Source organism: Balaenoptera musculus, chromosome 12, assembly GCF_009873245.2.
Source record: "Balaenoptera musculus isolate JJ_BM4_2016_0621 chromosome 12, mBalMus1.pri.v3, whole genome shotgun sequence".
In the NCBI taxonomy this organism is placed as follows: domain Eukaryota; kingdom Metazoa; phylum Chordata; class Mammalia; order Artiodactyla; family Balaenopteridae; genus Balaenoptera; species Balaenoptera musculus.
In genome coordinates this window covers 8,064,102-8,079,693 of record NC_045796.1, presented here as the reverse complement: position 1 = coordinate 8,079,693, position 15,592 = coordinate 8,064,102, and the positions used below count along the sequence as shown (strand labels likewise).

The 15,592-nt window shown below is 51.2% G+C and overlaps 1 protein-coding gene across 1 annotated transcript in view; it reads left to right on the top strand.

The window, feature by feature from the left end:
• IGF2R (insulin like growth factor 2 receptor) overlaps positions 1 to 15,592 on the top strand; it is a 110,092-nt gene that overhangs the window by 25,452 nt on the left and 69,048 nt on the right. The window contains exons 3-7 of the mRNA XM_036871020.1: positions 4,604 to 4,728; positions 6,309 to 6,407; positions 11,908 to 12,040; positions 13,279 to 13,408; positions 15,181 to 15,286. Coding sequence (XP_036726915.1) covers positions 4,604 to 4,728; positions 6,309 to 6,407; positions 11,908 to 12,040; positions 13,279 to 13,408; positions 15,181 to 15,286 — 593 coding nt within the window. The remainder of the gene's footprint in view (positions 1 to 4,603; positions 4,729 to 6,308; positions 6,408 to 11,907; positions 12,041 to 13,278; positions 13,409 to 15,180; positions 15,287 to 15,592) is intronic.

The window sequence follows — 15,592 nt, the reverse complement described above, 5'->3', positions numbered from 1 at the left end:
GCCTGGCAGGCCCGGAGCGCGGCCTGGTCGGGCGGGCTCTGGTGAGCGCGGCCTGGCGCGCAGGGTCTGCAGGACCCGGCGCGGCCTGGCTGGCAGCGCGTGGCCGGGGCTGGCGGGCGCGGGCGAGCGCGGCCGGGCGGGCCTGGCGCGCAGGGTCGGGAGGACCCGGCGCGGCCTGGGCTGCGGAGCGTGGCCGGGTCTGGCGGGTGCGGGCGAGCGTGGCCTGGCGGGTGCCCTGGCGCGCAGGGTCGGGAGGACCTCCCGGGGCCTGGCCGGTAGCGCGTGGCCGGGTCTGGCGGGTCCGGGTGAGCGCGGCCTGGTCTGGCGGGCCCGGGCGAGCGCGGCCTGGAGGGCCCGGCCTGGAGAGCGCTGTCTGGAGGGCCCAGCGCGTGGTCTGGCGGACCCGGCGCGGTCTGGCGGCCCCGGCCTGGAGACCGCGGTTGGGCGGACCCGCCACGGCCTGGCGGGCTCGGCAAGTGCGGTTTGGTCTGGCGGGCCCAGGCGAGCGCGGCCTGGTCTGGGGGGCCCGGCCTGGAGGCCGCGGTCGGGCGGGTCTGGCGGGCCCGGGGTGCGTGGCCTGGTCTGGAGGACCCGGCCTGGAGAGCGCGGCCTGGAGGACCCGGCGCGGTCTAGTCTGGTGGGGCCTCGCCAGTGTGGTCTGGTCTGGTGGGCCCGGGCGAGCTCGGCCTGGTCTGGCGGACCCGGCCTGGAGAGCGCGGTCTGGATGACCCGGCGCGGCCTGGCGGGCCCTGGTGAGCGTGGCCTGGCGGGCCCGGGGCGCAGGGTCTGAAGGACCCGGCGCGGCCTGGCCTGGAGAGCTCGGCCTGGTCTGGCGGACCCGGCCTGGAGAGCGCCGTCTGGTGGGCCCGGCGCGCGTGGCCTGGTATGGAGGACCCGGCCTGGAGACCGTGGTCTGGAGGACCTGGCGCGCACGGCCTGGCGCGGTCCGGAGGACCCGGCGCGATCTGGCGGGCCCGGCGAGCTCGGGCTGGTCTGGCGGGCCCAGCGAGCGCGGCCTGGTCTGGCGGACCCGGCCTGGAGAGCGTGTTGTGGAGGACCTGGCGCGCGCGGTCTGGTGGGCCTGGCGCGGTCCGGCGGGCCCAGCGCGCGGTCTGGAGGACCCAGCGCGCGGTCTGGCGGGCCCAGCGCGCGGTCTGGAGGACCCAGCGCGGTCTGGCGGACCGGGCCTGGAGAGCGCGGTCTGGAGGACCCGGCGCGGCCTGGGCGAGCGCGGCCTGGTCTGGCGGGCCCGGCCTGGAGACCGCGGTCTGACGGGCCTGGGGCGCGCAGCCTGGTCTGGAGGACCCGGCCTGGAGAGCGCGGCCTGGAGGACCCGGCGCGGTCTGGTCTGGTGGGGCCCCGCCAGTGCGGTCTGGTCTGGCGGACCCGGCCTGGAGAGCGTGGTCTGGCGGGCCCGGCGCGCGGTCTGGAGGACCCGGCGCGGTCTGGCGGGCCCGGCGAGCGCGGCCCAGCCCATTTGGCGCCGTCCTCGGGAGCTGGCCGTGGGCCTGGCGTGCTGGCCGCCGCCCCGCAGTCCTCGCCCGGCTCTCGTCCGGGGAGGACGGCCAGGCTGGCCGGTTGCCGCGGTTGTCTGCCGCGGTTCACTGCCGCGGTGCACTGCGGCCTCTTTCCGAGTGCCGGGGTCGGCAGTCGGTCCTGGCCGCCAGGTGGAGCGGGCAGAGGAAGAAGGCAAGGTGGACAGGCGGGCGCGATGCCGATGGGGCCTGTCGCTGAGGGATGCCGGTGCCCCGCGCCGCGGTGGCAGAGGTCGGCCGGATCCCTCCCGGCCTGAGGCCAGGGCCCTCCTCGATTTTCTTTTCAGGCCGAACCCAGCAGTTATGAGGAGCCCCCAGGAGCTCTGGGCACAGGGCCGGATGGGGCCGCCGTGTGGGGGGACAGGAGGCGTGGGGGGAGGGTCTTTAAGGTGGGGGACCCGCAGCCTGGGAGCGCCCCCTCCTGGCCGCTGCGCGCGCCGCTTCCCACCGGCCTAGCCCGCCCTCCGTGTCTCCCGGAGCGCAGCGCTGCAGGGCGCGTCGAAGCCCCGCCCTCTCTCCCAGCTCCCAGACTCGCCCACTGTGGGCGGGGCTACGGGCGCTGTCCTCGGTCCCGGAGCTGCCTCAGGTCTTCTGCGCCTATGTGGTCGAAAAAAGATTTTCAAACAGAACCCTGGAGTTTCTGGCAGAGAAGGACAATTGTGGCAGGCAGAATCACGTAGGCAGGCAGGAGAAAGAACCGCTGTACTGTTGTTGGTACGGTGCTGTGGGTCTGAAAGCCATTATCCGCTCTCCATTGGCGTCTTAATTTTTAGCTTTTCTACTCTCTCTCTTTTAAAGATCTCTGGTGTATTTATCAAATTGGACCAGTTGTAATCCTGAGGTCGTGACGCGCACTCATCATCAGTCTGTGAAGTAACCTTCTGTTTTTTAATTAGTTGTTTTGGATAATGCAACGAACCCCTTCTCTAACAAAATCCAGGACCTTGACAGTAACCATTGTCTGTGTGGTCTTCCATCCAACTGTCTCTCTTCACTGGAGGGGATCATTCGCTCACATCCTGTATTTGAACATTTTCTTTCTTCTTTCCTCTCTTTCCCAGAGTCTGTCTGTCTGTCTGTCTTTCTCAAATGTCTGGCTGTATGTGGTGTTTTTAACTTAATGGAAAGTATGTATCACGCTGTGTGTAATTTTTTGGGATTTAAGTGGTAACAATATTATATTGTTGAAAAACAACTATATTATCTTTCACTGTGATTTATTCCTCTGATTCCTACGTAATACTGTAGATCTACCGAAGTTAATTTTTCTACTCTTCTCTTGATGGGCATTTGAGTTGTTTCCAGGCTTTTAAGAAATTAATTAATTAGGTTGTGCTGGGTCTTAGTCGCGACATGCGGGATCTAGTTCCCTGACCAGGGATCGAACCTGGGCCTCCTGCGTTGGGAGTGCAGGGTCTTAACCACTGGACCACCAGGGGAGTCCCTGTTTCCAGGCTTTTGCTAGTGTGAAGAACACGAGATGGTTTTTCACATGTTTCTTGTCATGTATATGTCTATGGCTTTCGCTTATGTATTTACCTAAGAGTTGAATAGCTAGGCCTTAGGGTACATGAATGTTCAATGATAGGACACAATGCCATGCCCACTTACGTAGTGGTTGTACCAGTTCACACTTCCACCAGCAACACAGGAGAGCTCTGGACCTTCTCTCCTCCCACATTTGGTATTTAATTTTTGTCGATAGAATGGCTGGAATTGGTAAACCACATGGTCTTCATCACCAGTGATGTTGAACATCTCTTTATTTATGAAGGTGTTTTTCTCTTGTCTGATCATGTCTTGTCCATTTTATATTATCTATTGTATGTGATCAATTCTTTCCCTCTAGAAGCTTTAGAATTTTATCTTTGCCTTTGATATTAAAATCACCATACTGTGACTAGGTGTGGGTTTTCCCTTCTGTCTCCTCTCAGCGTGTTCTCTCTGTCAGACGTCGTTCGTTTTATTTCCTAGAATTATAAAAAAACCTTTTTTTGTTTTCGTTTGTGAGTATATATCTTCTTGATGCTAGTTCTTTGCCAGCTCTTCGTATCTCCTAGTTTATTACTTGTTCTGTTTTCTTTAAGCTATTTTTTCATGAATATAAACTTTTAAACTTAATAAGCCACATTTTTTTTTGTAGTTAATGCTTTTGAGTCTTCAGTATTTTTCTACATTAAGATCTAAAAGATAACTAGCTTTTACTGAGTTAAAATTTGGTTTCTGATGTTTACATCTTTTAATCCATTTAGAGCTGATTTTTGTATACAGTGGTAGGTAGGGATTCAGTTTTTATCCTTTTTCCTGTATGGATTGCCATTTTGTTTCCAGTTTCCTTTATTGAACAGTCTCTTTGCTCTCTGATCTGATACCTTACTTCTATTGTGTATCAAAGTTTGACTCATAGATATGTCTGTGTGATCTCTGTTCTGGTGTCTTGATCTCTGTTCCAGTCTGTTTGTCAGTTTATCTGTTCCTGTGCCAACTACCATCATATTGATATTATGGAGACTTTTTATTGCAGTAATATCCCAGGCAAACTGAGAAGTGATCACCGTACTTGTGGACCATTCTAAAGAATTTTGATTTTATAGCATGTATGATGGGAAGTTATTGAAGAATTTCAGCAGCCGAGCTATATATTCTGATTTATGTTTTTGGTGCAAGATGGATGGGGAAAGGAGGATGGTGAGGGACGAGACAGGAGTTGGAGGCAAGGGGCCCAATTAGGAGGCTGTTGCCAGAATACAGGTGAGAGGTGGCAGTGGTTTCAGTAGTTGTAGAGAAGGAGAGAGGCGGATGCATTTGAGGTGCAGGTAGAAGCAATACAACTTTCTGATGTGATAGGTGAGAGGAAGATAGGACTGAGTGCAATGTGTTTGGGGCTTGAACAGCTGGCTGTGTGGGGATGCCATTCCTGAGACGGAGAATTCTGGGGAAGGGGCAGTTTGTAAGTTTGTAAGCTTTCAAATGAATTATAGGGCCGTTTTTAATTTGCTCATGCTTGGAAATAGCTCTGTGGTTCTGAATGTTTTGTGGCTTGTTCATACTCTTTTCTTTCCGAATAGGTGACTCTCTTTTGAAGAGCGCAACCAGGTCTCTCCTGGAATTCAACACATCAGTGAGCTGCGAGCAGCAGAGCACAAATCACAGAATCCGGACTAGCATCACCTTCTTATGTGGGAAAACCTTGGTGAGTCCACCCAGAGGCACTTCATAATCTTTCTTTTAAAAATGTTTGTCCTTGGGGCGTTCTTGCTGTAGCAAGGCTATTTTAGGACAACTAAGTGAGCAAAATTAAAAACCCGAGCAAACAGATGAACAGAAACCCCAGCCTAATTACCGTCACCATTAAGAACCAATAAGTAAACAAATCCTAAGCCTATAGTTACAACGTTTAAGTGAAACTTGACCCACATCCTGTGTAAAACTACAGTGTAAAGATTAGGGTGTTTAAACTCAAAGCACTGTTTAATGTTTATGTTGCAGGCATAAATTTTTTTTTCTTTCTTTCTGAAACTTCTTCTCCCAGCATTTTATTTTGATAGTTTTTAAGGCAATGTGTTTATTTTTTTAAACGTTTGTCCTCATTTACATTAAATTGAACATATTAGCATCTATCTAGAAGAAGCCTTGGCCAATGGGTAATGGGGTTCCCCAACTTTTGGGGTATTACTGGTGTTGAAATGGGACCTAATTGTTTAAAGCATGATGTTTGTTCTCACTCTCTGCATGTTGTATGTGATTTTTTGATTTTAATCTTTAGTATTTAGAAAGGGACTCTCAGCAAATGATTGCTAGCTTTTAGCAAAAGCAATTTGTGTACAAACCCTGTGAATGTTCTCTAATCAGAGTAAGAATCCAAGTGTTCAGAAAAATCAGGTTGAGTGAAACTTATGCGGTTACCAGATTGCTCTGAAATACCGTTTTTAGAATTTGGTGCTGTGACTGTTGCGTTTTCAGGCCCATGCTGTCTTGTCTGAAGAACTCTAAAAATAGAACTTATATTGTTAATTGTGGACCAGCCTATCAGTTGCACTATTGCCCATGTTGAAACCTTGGGAAAAAATCTGTTTGCAGTGGTATGAAATCTGGAGATCTGAGTTACAGAATAAGCTAAGCTTGTTGTTTGAATTTTAACTAAATTGTCTTCAAGAATTCTGTGTTCACCCTGTGAGAACCAGAATTCACAGAACTCTTTAGATTTGCACATGGGCGCACAGAGGTGAGTTCCCGCCATGTCTTATCAACCAGCCACACTGTGGCTGACCAGTTCGGAGTCCTCGCTGGTCCCCTTCTGCTGGGAGGGGCCGCCCTCAAGTGCAGGGGCGTCTGAGCAAGGCTGGTGTACGAGCTCGGTCAGGTCCAGATGGGCCTCCTCCCTCGGCTTCCAGGAAGCATGAGGTCACATTTTCTGGCTTTGGTTTTGTTGGCATTTGGTTCAGAGAACATTTGGAGTTTGAGAGTGGGAGGTCAGTGAAGATTACTTCCCATGAGCTTACTGTACTTGCATAGTTGGGGCAGTAGAACAGTTTTGGATCATTTATAGCCAAATTCCAACATGATTTTATGAAGCTTTTGTCTCAGAAGTTTTGGGTTTGGGAACTTCTTGATTGACCTTGTTTAACTAAAACAGTTGTGTGTCATTCCCCACCTCCGGCTGCTAGTTTAAAATTTTTCGTTAGCCTTCACTGTTTCTGACTTTAAAAAAAGAACACTTTACAATATGCAGTACGCTAACATTTTTCCTTTTTTTTTTTTTTTTAAAAAAAGGGAACTCCCGAATTTGTAACTGCAACAGATTGTGTGCATTACTTCGAGTGGAGGACGACTGCAGCCTGCAAGGAAGACAAATTTAAAGCGAATAAAGAGGTAACAAGGGCCCTTCAAGGTTACATGCTTGTGAAATACATTCTGGGACCTTTAGGATTTGAAGTACTGACGCCAACCTTTTGGGGTAGAAATGTTTTTTTGGTTTTCAAACTCCATTTGAGCAGAGATACCGTGTGATTTAATTGTTAAGCTGTCCTGGATGGTCCTTATTTCTACGACAGGGCGTTTAAATACGCAGGATGGACTGAAAATGGAATGGCTCACTTGTGTAGCGCAGGTTGGTTCCTGGTTTCTGATGCCACGCAACTCAAGAGCTAAGTCACAAGTCGAGCATGGGTTTAGGTTATCATGCCACCTACAGATGGCGTCTCCTCAGCCTTGGGGTGGCTTCTGGACGCCTTGTGGATCCAGGTCAGGTGTGCCTGGCCCTTCAGTTCTTTGCCAGCTCACCTCAGAGACTAGACGACTGTCATCATTACTTCCGTTCTTTCTGTGGTATCTGGTCAAGTTTTCCTGGTGATCGATGAAGCACCCTCTTCCCTAGCCTAGAGCCTCTGACTTTCCCTGGTGCTGAAGGGGGCAGAAGGCAGTTTCCTCTGCCGCTTCCCCAGTCCCACCACCCTGGGTCTTAAAGGTGACTTCCTGTGTTCACCCAGACAACAGTCTTCGTGGGTTGCGTTTTCTCACTTTTCTCTGTTAGTTTTCTGTTCTGAAGGGTTGAGTTCAAAGACTCTCTCAGGAACTAGAAACTGACAGATGAGAGTAATCAGTCATTTCTGCTGATGACCTAATGTGTTGTCATTTAAGAAGGGCAAAAAGAGATGTTTGTTCTTAAAAAATAAAACCGAATTTAGGGATTCGGAGGAGCCTGGGTGGTGGGGAGGAGGAGGGAGCGGGAGATTAAAAAAAAAAAAAACACAAAAACAAATTTAGTTACGAATAGTAAGTTATCACCGACTCTTCAGATGTGGCAATCTACAAAAGAAAAGGCAGTCGGAATGCTGCCTCCATGAGTGTAAGGAATGTTCAATGGGAAGAAAGTTCAAAGTGTGGAAAGAAATAAGGCCTAATGAAGTGACACCGATATTTAGTAGGAGACGGTGTCAATTTAAACTTTGCATTTTGACACGTAGCTTAAACTGTTTGCCAGTATACAGTTAACGGCAGGAAAAGCGTCTCTGAACCACAGTGCCAGACACCTTCTCTCCTGTGAGACCCCAGGCCTTCCAGGCCCCATGGAGGTTCCTCCCCTTGGGCCCTGATTCTCCAACTGACAGTTAGTTAGTACACCCATTTTTCCTGTTTTAACCGAGCGTCCTTTTACCTTGCTTTGCTGAACTGACAGTTGTTTCCCACCACCTAGGGAATAATTGCTTCCCCAAAGAAATAAAGAAATAGTGACTTGTTTTTGATTTTCTTTGTGCTGTAGGTCAGAAGTCACAAACTACATCCTGTGTTTGTACAGCCTCAGAACTAAGAATGGTTTTTACATTTTTATAGGATTGTAAAAAAAAAGCAGAGAAGAATACACAGCAGAGACCTACGTCACTCACAAAGCCTAACATGTTTACAGAACAAGTGTGCTGACCCCTGTTCTAAGTCGTTTTGGGGGGTGGGAACGGGGAGATACAGTCTTGTGTTTTTCTCAAAAGTGACGTTTAACTTCTCGTAGAAGCTAAGCTGATCCAGAGATGCAGGAGGAATGTTGGTATGTTCCCAGTGATCATTTCTTTGGGCCTGGTTGGCAGCTGGGCTTTATTCATGGAGTTTTCATTTATTGAGGGCATGTTGTGGGCTAAGCATTAAGAATTTCATTACATTTTGAAAGGGTTGTTGCATTCGTGGAGCTCATAGACCGAAGGTATGGAGGGCATCGCTCTGCCTTAGGTGTAGCTAAATAAGACAGGAAGAAGCAGAGAGCATGATGGCTGCTGCAAAAGCAGCGCTGTCACCACCAGCAGATCGCTGTAAAGCATCGTCCCTTTTCTCTGTCTTCAGTAGGATCTGATTAAACCTTACAGGCTATGATATAACTTCAAAAATTACATGAAATGTAGAAACACTCATCATTCCTTTAAAAAAAAACCTAGGTTCGGTTTAGTGGCAGTGTGGCCTTGATTTCCACACCTTATTGATATCTCCTCATTCCTTCTGTTGGTTTGGCTTTGTCAGATTTAGAATGGTGTGATGGGCAAAGAACATGGTGGTTCCAAAAAGTGCCTTTTAAACCCACCGGTGTAGTGCTTGTTCAGTGGATTCTGGTGGGGTCGTTTTAGATCATAATTTCTGTCAAAGCTCGTGGACATACATCCCCTACCATCCTACTCTTGGGAACACAGAGAACGCAGAACTGGCAAGCTAGTGGTCCTACCGGAGCTACATAAATACGGTTAATGTACATCCATACGCCGTCAACAAGAGTGACTCAGTGTGCGGTGTGGGGAGCTGGCACCAGCCTCCCCTGGCTGCTGCATTCCTGCGCTGATGAATGTCTCCATTGCTCTGCTCGGTGGAGCAGGAAGTGGGAGGACTTTCCCCAGGAGCCTTGCTTGTTTTTCCGATGCTGCCTCCAGTTCTGGGGGGCGCTGCATTGGGCGTGTCTCCTGTTCCTTCCTGGAGTCGGGAGACAGCCAGAAGTTGCTCACGGCCTTGAGCCGGGTGTCCGCAGGCGTGGCTCACTGGAAGCCCTCAAGCCTTTCGGTGACATCGAGCTAGTTGCAGGAGTGTGGCCCCATCTTCCCTCCTGCTGTGTGCCGTCCCGCTCCCTCTTCTTTATTTTGTAGCTGGAGAGTTGCTTCTTTGTCTCCTTTCTTGAATTGCTGCCCCGTTGAGTTGAGTTCACGTTTCTGTATTATCCTGCTAGGGGTTGACAAGCTTTAGATTTGCAGGATTATGGACGCGGGTTACTTTTACTAGAGCCTCCTCCGGGTCTGCAGTCCTCCCTTTCTTGCACTTCCATTGCCTTTCTGCAGGACGTAGTGCCGGGCGTGGTTCTGGCTTCCTGACCTCACCTGCTCTGTGCCCATGCCCGCCCTCCTTGGTTGGCATCAGGATCTCTGGTCAGCGTTGCAGGCAACGGGAGACTTTGCTTTAAGGGTTTGGTTGAAGTGAGTTTAGGTGCCCCCCTGAGGCTCCGAGGGGGTGCAAGTCCTTAGGTTCCATCCGTTTGCTCTCCGCGAAGTCTCTGCAAACAGGACAGGGGAAGAGGGTTAGTGGGTCAGCGCATTCCTGCGGGTCTGATAGCATCTTTCTGAGAAACATTTAAAAGCTAAACATTAACGTTAAGCAGTTAACTTTTGTAAACGGACCTGCCTGTGAATAGCTTCAGTTTTCTAAAAGACAGTTTAAGGAGAATTATCCATAGGAAGTGGTGAAACAAACTATTTTGAAATGATTGCGGAGAACATGAGTTTTTAGAATATTCTTTGGCTGAGGCGATTAAAATGATACGGGGATGTTTCACATAAAGACTGGGAGACCTGGGCCTTTACTCGGGGGCGCATCTCTGGGCTTGAATGCTTTGCCTTCCGAATTTGGTGGAACTTTGAAAGCACAGGGTCTTGCCACCTGTAATGGGTTCCTTGACATTCCTCCTACACCCCTTTTTTTTCCCGCCAGCTTTATTGAGGTATAATTGACAAATAAAACTGCATATACTTAAAGTGTATAATGTGGTGATTTGATATACTCCTTGACTTTTTAAAAAATAAAAGACCATTTGTTCATAGAGATGAGAGAATGCTTATAAATTAGAATCCAGCTAGAGGCCCCGAGGAGGAACTTCTCTTCATGTTAGTGAACAGGTGTTTAATGGACCCCTGTTAGGTTCTGGGTACTGTCCTAAGCCTTGCTTAGGGCTACAGCAGTGACAAAGCCCCTGTCCTCGGGGAGCTTACACTCAGGTTAGCAGATGGGGGTGCCTGGTGATAGACACCAGTGCTATGAAGAAAAAGAGAGCTGGCGATGTCAGAAATGGCCACGCTAAGCAGGTGACACTTCATCTGAGGCGTGAACGCAGTGAGAGAGCCGTGGGGCTATCAGGGGATCATTCCAGGTAGAGGCAGCGTCACTTCCACGGGGCTGAACGGCACCCAGAAGCCAGCGTGGCTGCGTGGAGGGTCCCCGAGGTTGGAGACCGTGGAGGAGCTGAGATTTCACCCTCAGTGTCATGGGAGGCCGCTGGTGGATTTTGAGCAGGGAGTGATGTGACCCAATGGAATTTTAGAAGGATTGATGGGGTGCTTGTGGAGACATTGACTGGGGGTAGGGGACACGGAAGCTGGAACCAGGGGTCCCGTTAAAAGAGACTGTTGCAGGCGAGAGGTGATGGCGGTTTGGACACGGGTGGTAATGGAGGAGCCGACCCAGGGTTGGGTCTGATGTGCTGAGAGGACTTGCCGATGGTTTGGATGTGGAACGTGTGGTTTCTCCATGGCCTTCATAGTTTGGCCTGAGCAATGGGCTGAATGATTGTGCGTTACTGAAGTGGGGAATGCTGGGATGAGAGCAGGTTTTGAGGGGACAAAAGGCCTATTTTAAATATGTTAAAGTTGAGATGCTTTTGTGTATCTAAGTGACAACGGTAAATAACAACAGATGACACTTACATTGACTCACCAGCACCTGCACCAAGAGCTTTACGTGTATTAACTCGTTCAGTCTTTATAGCAACCCTGTGAAGTATCGATAGTTACTGTTAATGTTCCCACTTGGCACAGAGGCTCGATTGGCTCGTGGTCATACTAAGTGTCAGCCCCGGAGTTTGGACCCGGGCATTCTGTCTGCAGAGTCTGCTCGTGAACACAGCTTCTGTGCTGGTGTTGGCTATGAAGTCTGGGCTTGTGGGGAGAGGTCACGGCTAGAAACATACACTTGGGAGCCAGTGGCGGGTATCTGATGCGTTGTGCATGAGGTCACTAGGGGAATGAGCGTAGACAGGGACGCGGCTGAGAAGTCAGCCGTGGGACACCTCTGCATTTAGGGTCCGTTCAGAGGAAGGTGAGGCACACTCCCAGGAGGCTGAGAAAGCAGGCTGTGGGCAGAGGAACCCCAGGAGCCCCTGGAGGCCAGGCAGCCAAGTGAAGAAAGGGTTTCCGGCAGGGGAAGGCCATTGGCGTGAGGCCGGGGGGAAGGCCGAGAGTGGTAGTGGGGTCAGAGTGGGTAGTGGCTGCGTCCAGCAAGAGGGTGACGGAGAGGGAGAGAGGACAGTGAGGGTGGGCAGGTGGGAACGTCTGCGCTGGTTGCAGGCTGCGGCATGGTGGCCGCGGGGGTGTAGGGACAAGGGAGGACGTGAGTGAGAGGCGGCAGCAGGACAGCACGCCAAGGGGGGACAGGGATGGAGCGGCTGGGAGGGAGCAGGTGGGCAGAAGCAGCTGGAGCCCTGTCGGCCTTGGCTTTGCTGTCATCGGGGGACCTCACGGCCTGGAGACCCTAAGGCGTGGAGACTGGTGTCCCATGATGTGGGGCATAGGCTTTGCTGAGCCCCCAGCCTCCAGGAAGGTGTGTGTCGAAGACTCGTGTTCTCTCCTGTCTCTCCTAGGTGCCGTGCTACGTGTTTGACAGAGAGCTCAAGAAGCATGATTTAAACCCACTGATCAAGATCAGCGGTGCTTATTTGGTGGACGACTCTGACCTGGACTCTTCTCTGTTCATCAACGTTTGCAGAGACATAGGTCTGAGTCTGGGGGCGTTGTGGGTGGGGATGGTGAAGGATTTCTCTGGAGGCTTCAGTATCTTTGCCCTTGCACCGTATTCCTTTGTGGATAACCCTGTCACTGATTGGGCCCTCTAAGAAAGCTTGTCCCCAAACATGCTCTCTGCACAACTCCTCCCCTTTGCCCCCAGGAAATTCTCATGCCATCGCAAAGTCCATTCTGACCATTGGCCATGCCAACATGCTCTGTCTGCCAGATGCTTTGGGTTTCAGGATTCTCAAACCTTCCTTCTCATGATGAGGGGAGAATTGGCTGATTTGGGTACTGGGGGCGCTGAGAGCTGCTGGGGCAGAGGAGACGTGGAAACCCTGCCCTCGATGAGTGCTAGGACTTTAACTAGGTAGAGCCGAGGCTGGGTGATACTTACCCATCCACGGCAGAACTATTTTAGAGCCCCTGTTATGTGGTGGCCTCTAATTTAGGCGCTGGGCTGCAGCACTGAGCACGTGGAGGTTCCTGCACTCCCGGAGAAGATGCACAGTAAACCCCCTGTAACGTGTAAGATACCAGATGACGATAAAAGTAACGCAGCCTAAAGAGAAACACAGCTGTAGTCACTGTGGTATTGCTGCCGGCAGGCTGTAATGTCTGGCTGTTATTCCAGGCACATCTAGTTTGTTCTTTTCTTTACTCCTCCCCCAAACTGGTGAGGTAGCGCCCTGGCAATTGGATCTGTCTGTAGTTTGACCGAAGTTATAGAGACAGAAAGGGGTGGATCTAAGATTCGAACCCAGAACTGTCCATAGGTTGTTTCCATGAATCTACTCATCTTTCCACCAATCCACTCCATGGAGACACTGCATTTTCTTGTCTATAGGTGATTCTAAGGTTCCTGTAGCTCTAGGAGAAGGGCTGTGTCCCTTAACTACCAGTAACATCTTAGTCCCTGTTTATTGGTGCCTCTTATGTACCGGGTACCGAGTGAGCATCTTCCATTGTTTCGCCCTCACTTCCCGGCTGCCCTGCAGGGCAGGAAAGCTGTTCCCGTTTTCCACTTTCAGATCGGTCATTGGCTTGCCCAGGGTCTCGGGATGGGATGTGATCCTACTCTTCCTGGTTTCCAAACCTCTGCTACCTTATATCACTTACGGAGACTTAAAAAAATTTGATAATTTTTGCAAGGGACCCTGGACCTAAGGTTAAGTGTGATTGCTACACTTGACGCATTCTCTGATTCAGTGTCACACGTTTTACAGAGGCGGTACGGGCCACGAGTCCGCAGGTGCGTTCCTGTCCCACCGGCGCTGCTGCCTGCCTGGTGAGAGGGGGCCGGGCATTCGACGTCGGCCGGCCCAAGGAGGGACTGAAGCTCGTGAGCAATGACAGGTCGGTCTGCTGGTGGCGTGTGTAATCTTCAGCAAGAGCCTGGCTTTTCAGGGAGTTGCAAGAATATCCCTTTTCAACAGGGCTTGCAGAGTGACTACCTCGCATATGCTTGTAAAGTTACTGGTCATGGCTTGAGTCACGTAGGCTTGGTGACTTAGGCAGGAAAATGTGTATCGTGATCCAGCCCATATCCACACGGGTGTCTACTTCATGAAGTCATGCCTACCTTAAGGTGTGTTTGGGTATCTTCCCTGCTTTGCCACCTGTGACGTTGGTTTTATGTCCGTGGTTTTATCTGTTCTTTAAAAACACCGTCCTGGAGGCGAGTGGCAGGAGGGCCGCTTTGCCACCGCCCCTCTGGGTGCAGAGTTTGCTTCCCGACTGGGACAAGGGGGCGCTCCTTAGTTCCCGGTGGGGATGTTTCATTTCTCCTAATAAGCTGTGTTGTTTACACACATTCTTCTCATGCGTGTGTACCTCTGTCGGTGGGGAGAGGTTTCTCTCCAGTGTGTCACATGTGACCACATCCTGAACTTGGATTGAGGATTTTGATTTTCTCCCTGTTCCAGGAGCCTTTGGTAAACGCCTCGTTGCACCTGCTCTAGTCTGGAACTAGTGGTGTGTCACCGTGTGCGATAGATCACACTTCTGTCCCCAGAAAGAGCTGGCGCATAACCTAAATTTAAAAACATCTGAGAGATTTCTATACGTGCGTCTGTATTCGTTTGCCAGAGCTGCCACCGCAAGTACCGCAGACTGCACGGCTTCAACAGCAGAAATTTGTTTCCTCTCAGTTCTGGAGGCCGAGCTGTCAGCGGGTTCTTCTGAGACCTTTCCTCTCGGCTCGTAGACGGCCACCTCCCAGTGTCCCCTCACGGCCTCTCCTCTGTGTGTCTGTGTCCTGATCTCCTCTCCTTATAAGGACACCCGTACTGTCTGATTAGGGCCCACAGCAGCGAACTCAACTTAATCACCTCTTCCAAGGCCCTGTTTCCAAATACGGTCACATTCTGAGGTCCTGGGGGTTAGGGCTTCAACATACGAAGTTTGCGGGGACGCAGTTGAGCCACTCGCACCGTCCTAAGTGATAAGTGGGCGTCTTTCCCTGCTGGGAGGGCTAGAGACGACGTCGGAAAGTGTGGGCATTGAGCGAAAGCCTGGGCGTGTATTCAGAGGAAAGGAAGGTCATCTGTTTCCGGTGGTCCTGTGGCCGGTGCACCGGGAGCCGCGGCCACAACCCACAGCGAGGCCAGCACCCCCGTGGGCGGTTCCAGGCTCTGCCCGGCCGCGGGAGGCCGTGTCGCCAGCGCGCTGGGCTGTCTTCGGGCTTTAAAAAAAAATAAAAAGATCTTCGGCTTGCACTGAGAAGTGGTCGTTCAGAGAAGAAGTGGTCGTGTTGCCTTGCGGGCTGAAATGCAATTGGCCGGCTGGGCTGTGTTTGTTTTGTTTTGTTAGATTGTTTATAATCTTTTTTGTTGTACTCAAACAGCTTTTCTTAGTATTTAAGTTTATATGTTGGTGGTTCTACTTATTTTTTTTAAGCACTCATTGAAGTTTACTTAAAAAAAATTTTTTTTTCCCCAAATGGAAATAAATTTAAGTTACTTCGTACTATGACTTCTTTCATATTGTAAGCTTCTGTTCTCCCTTTCCGCACACGTGGGGAAAGGGAGAACAGAAGCTTGAGCTGAAGGCTCAGGGCAGCCGACTAATTGGAATGTAATTTGTACTTTTGTAACCCTAACCCTCTTTTCTCGACGTGTGTCCTCCAGGCTTGTCCTGAGTTACGTGAAAGAAGGGGCGGTTCATCCAGACTTCTGTGAGGGTCACAGCCCGGCAGTGACTATCACGTTTGTCTGCCCGTCGGAGCGCAGAGAGGTGAGTGGCTTGTCTGAGCGGACGCCCCAGTGGCGTGAGCACGAGTCGGGGCGGGGCTGGTGCAGGACACACGCCTCCGTGCAGGTGGCAACCATGCTTCCCGGGACGGACTCGGGCGCACGTGCTTGGCTTGCTGTTGGCGGTTTCTCAACGACTCGGAGGGCTGTCTATGCTAAGAGAATGGTGTTTTGTTCAAGGGTCGAGTGAGATGTTAAGTGGTTCATAGACAGATTTTAAAAAATTGTAGGGCGATGCTGGTTGGAATGAATATTTGAAAAGACCGTACATATCATCCTAAACCTGTGA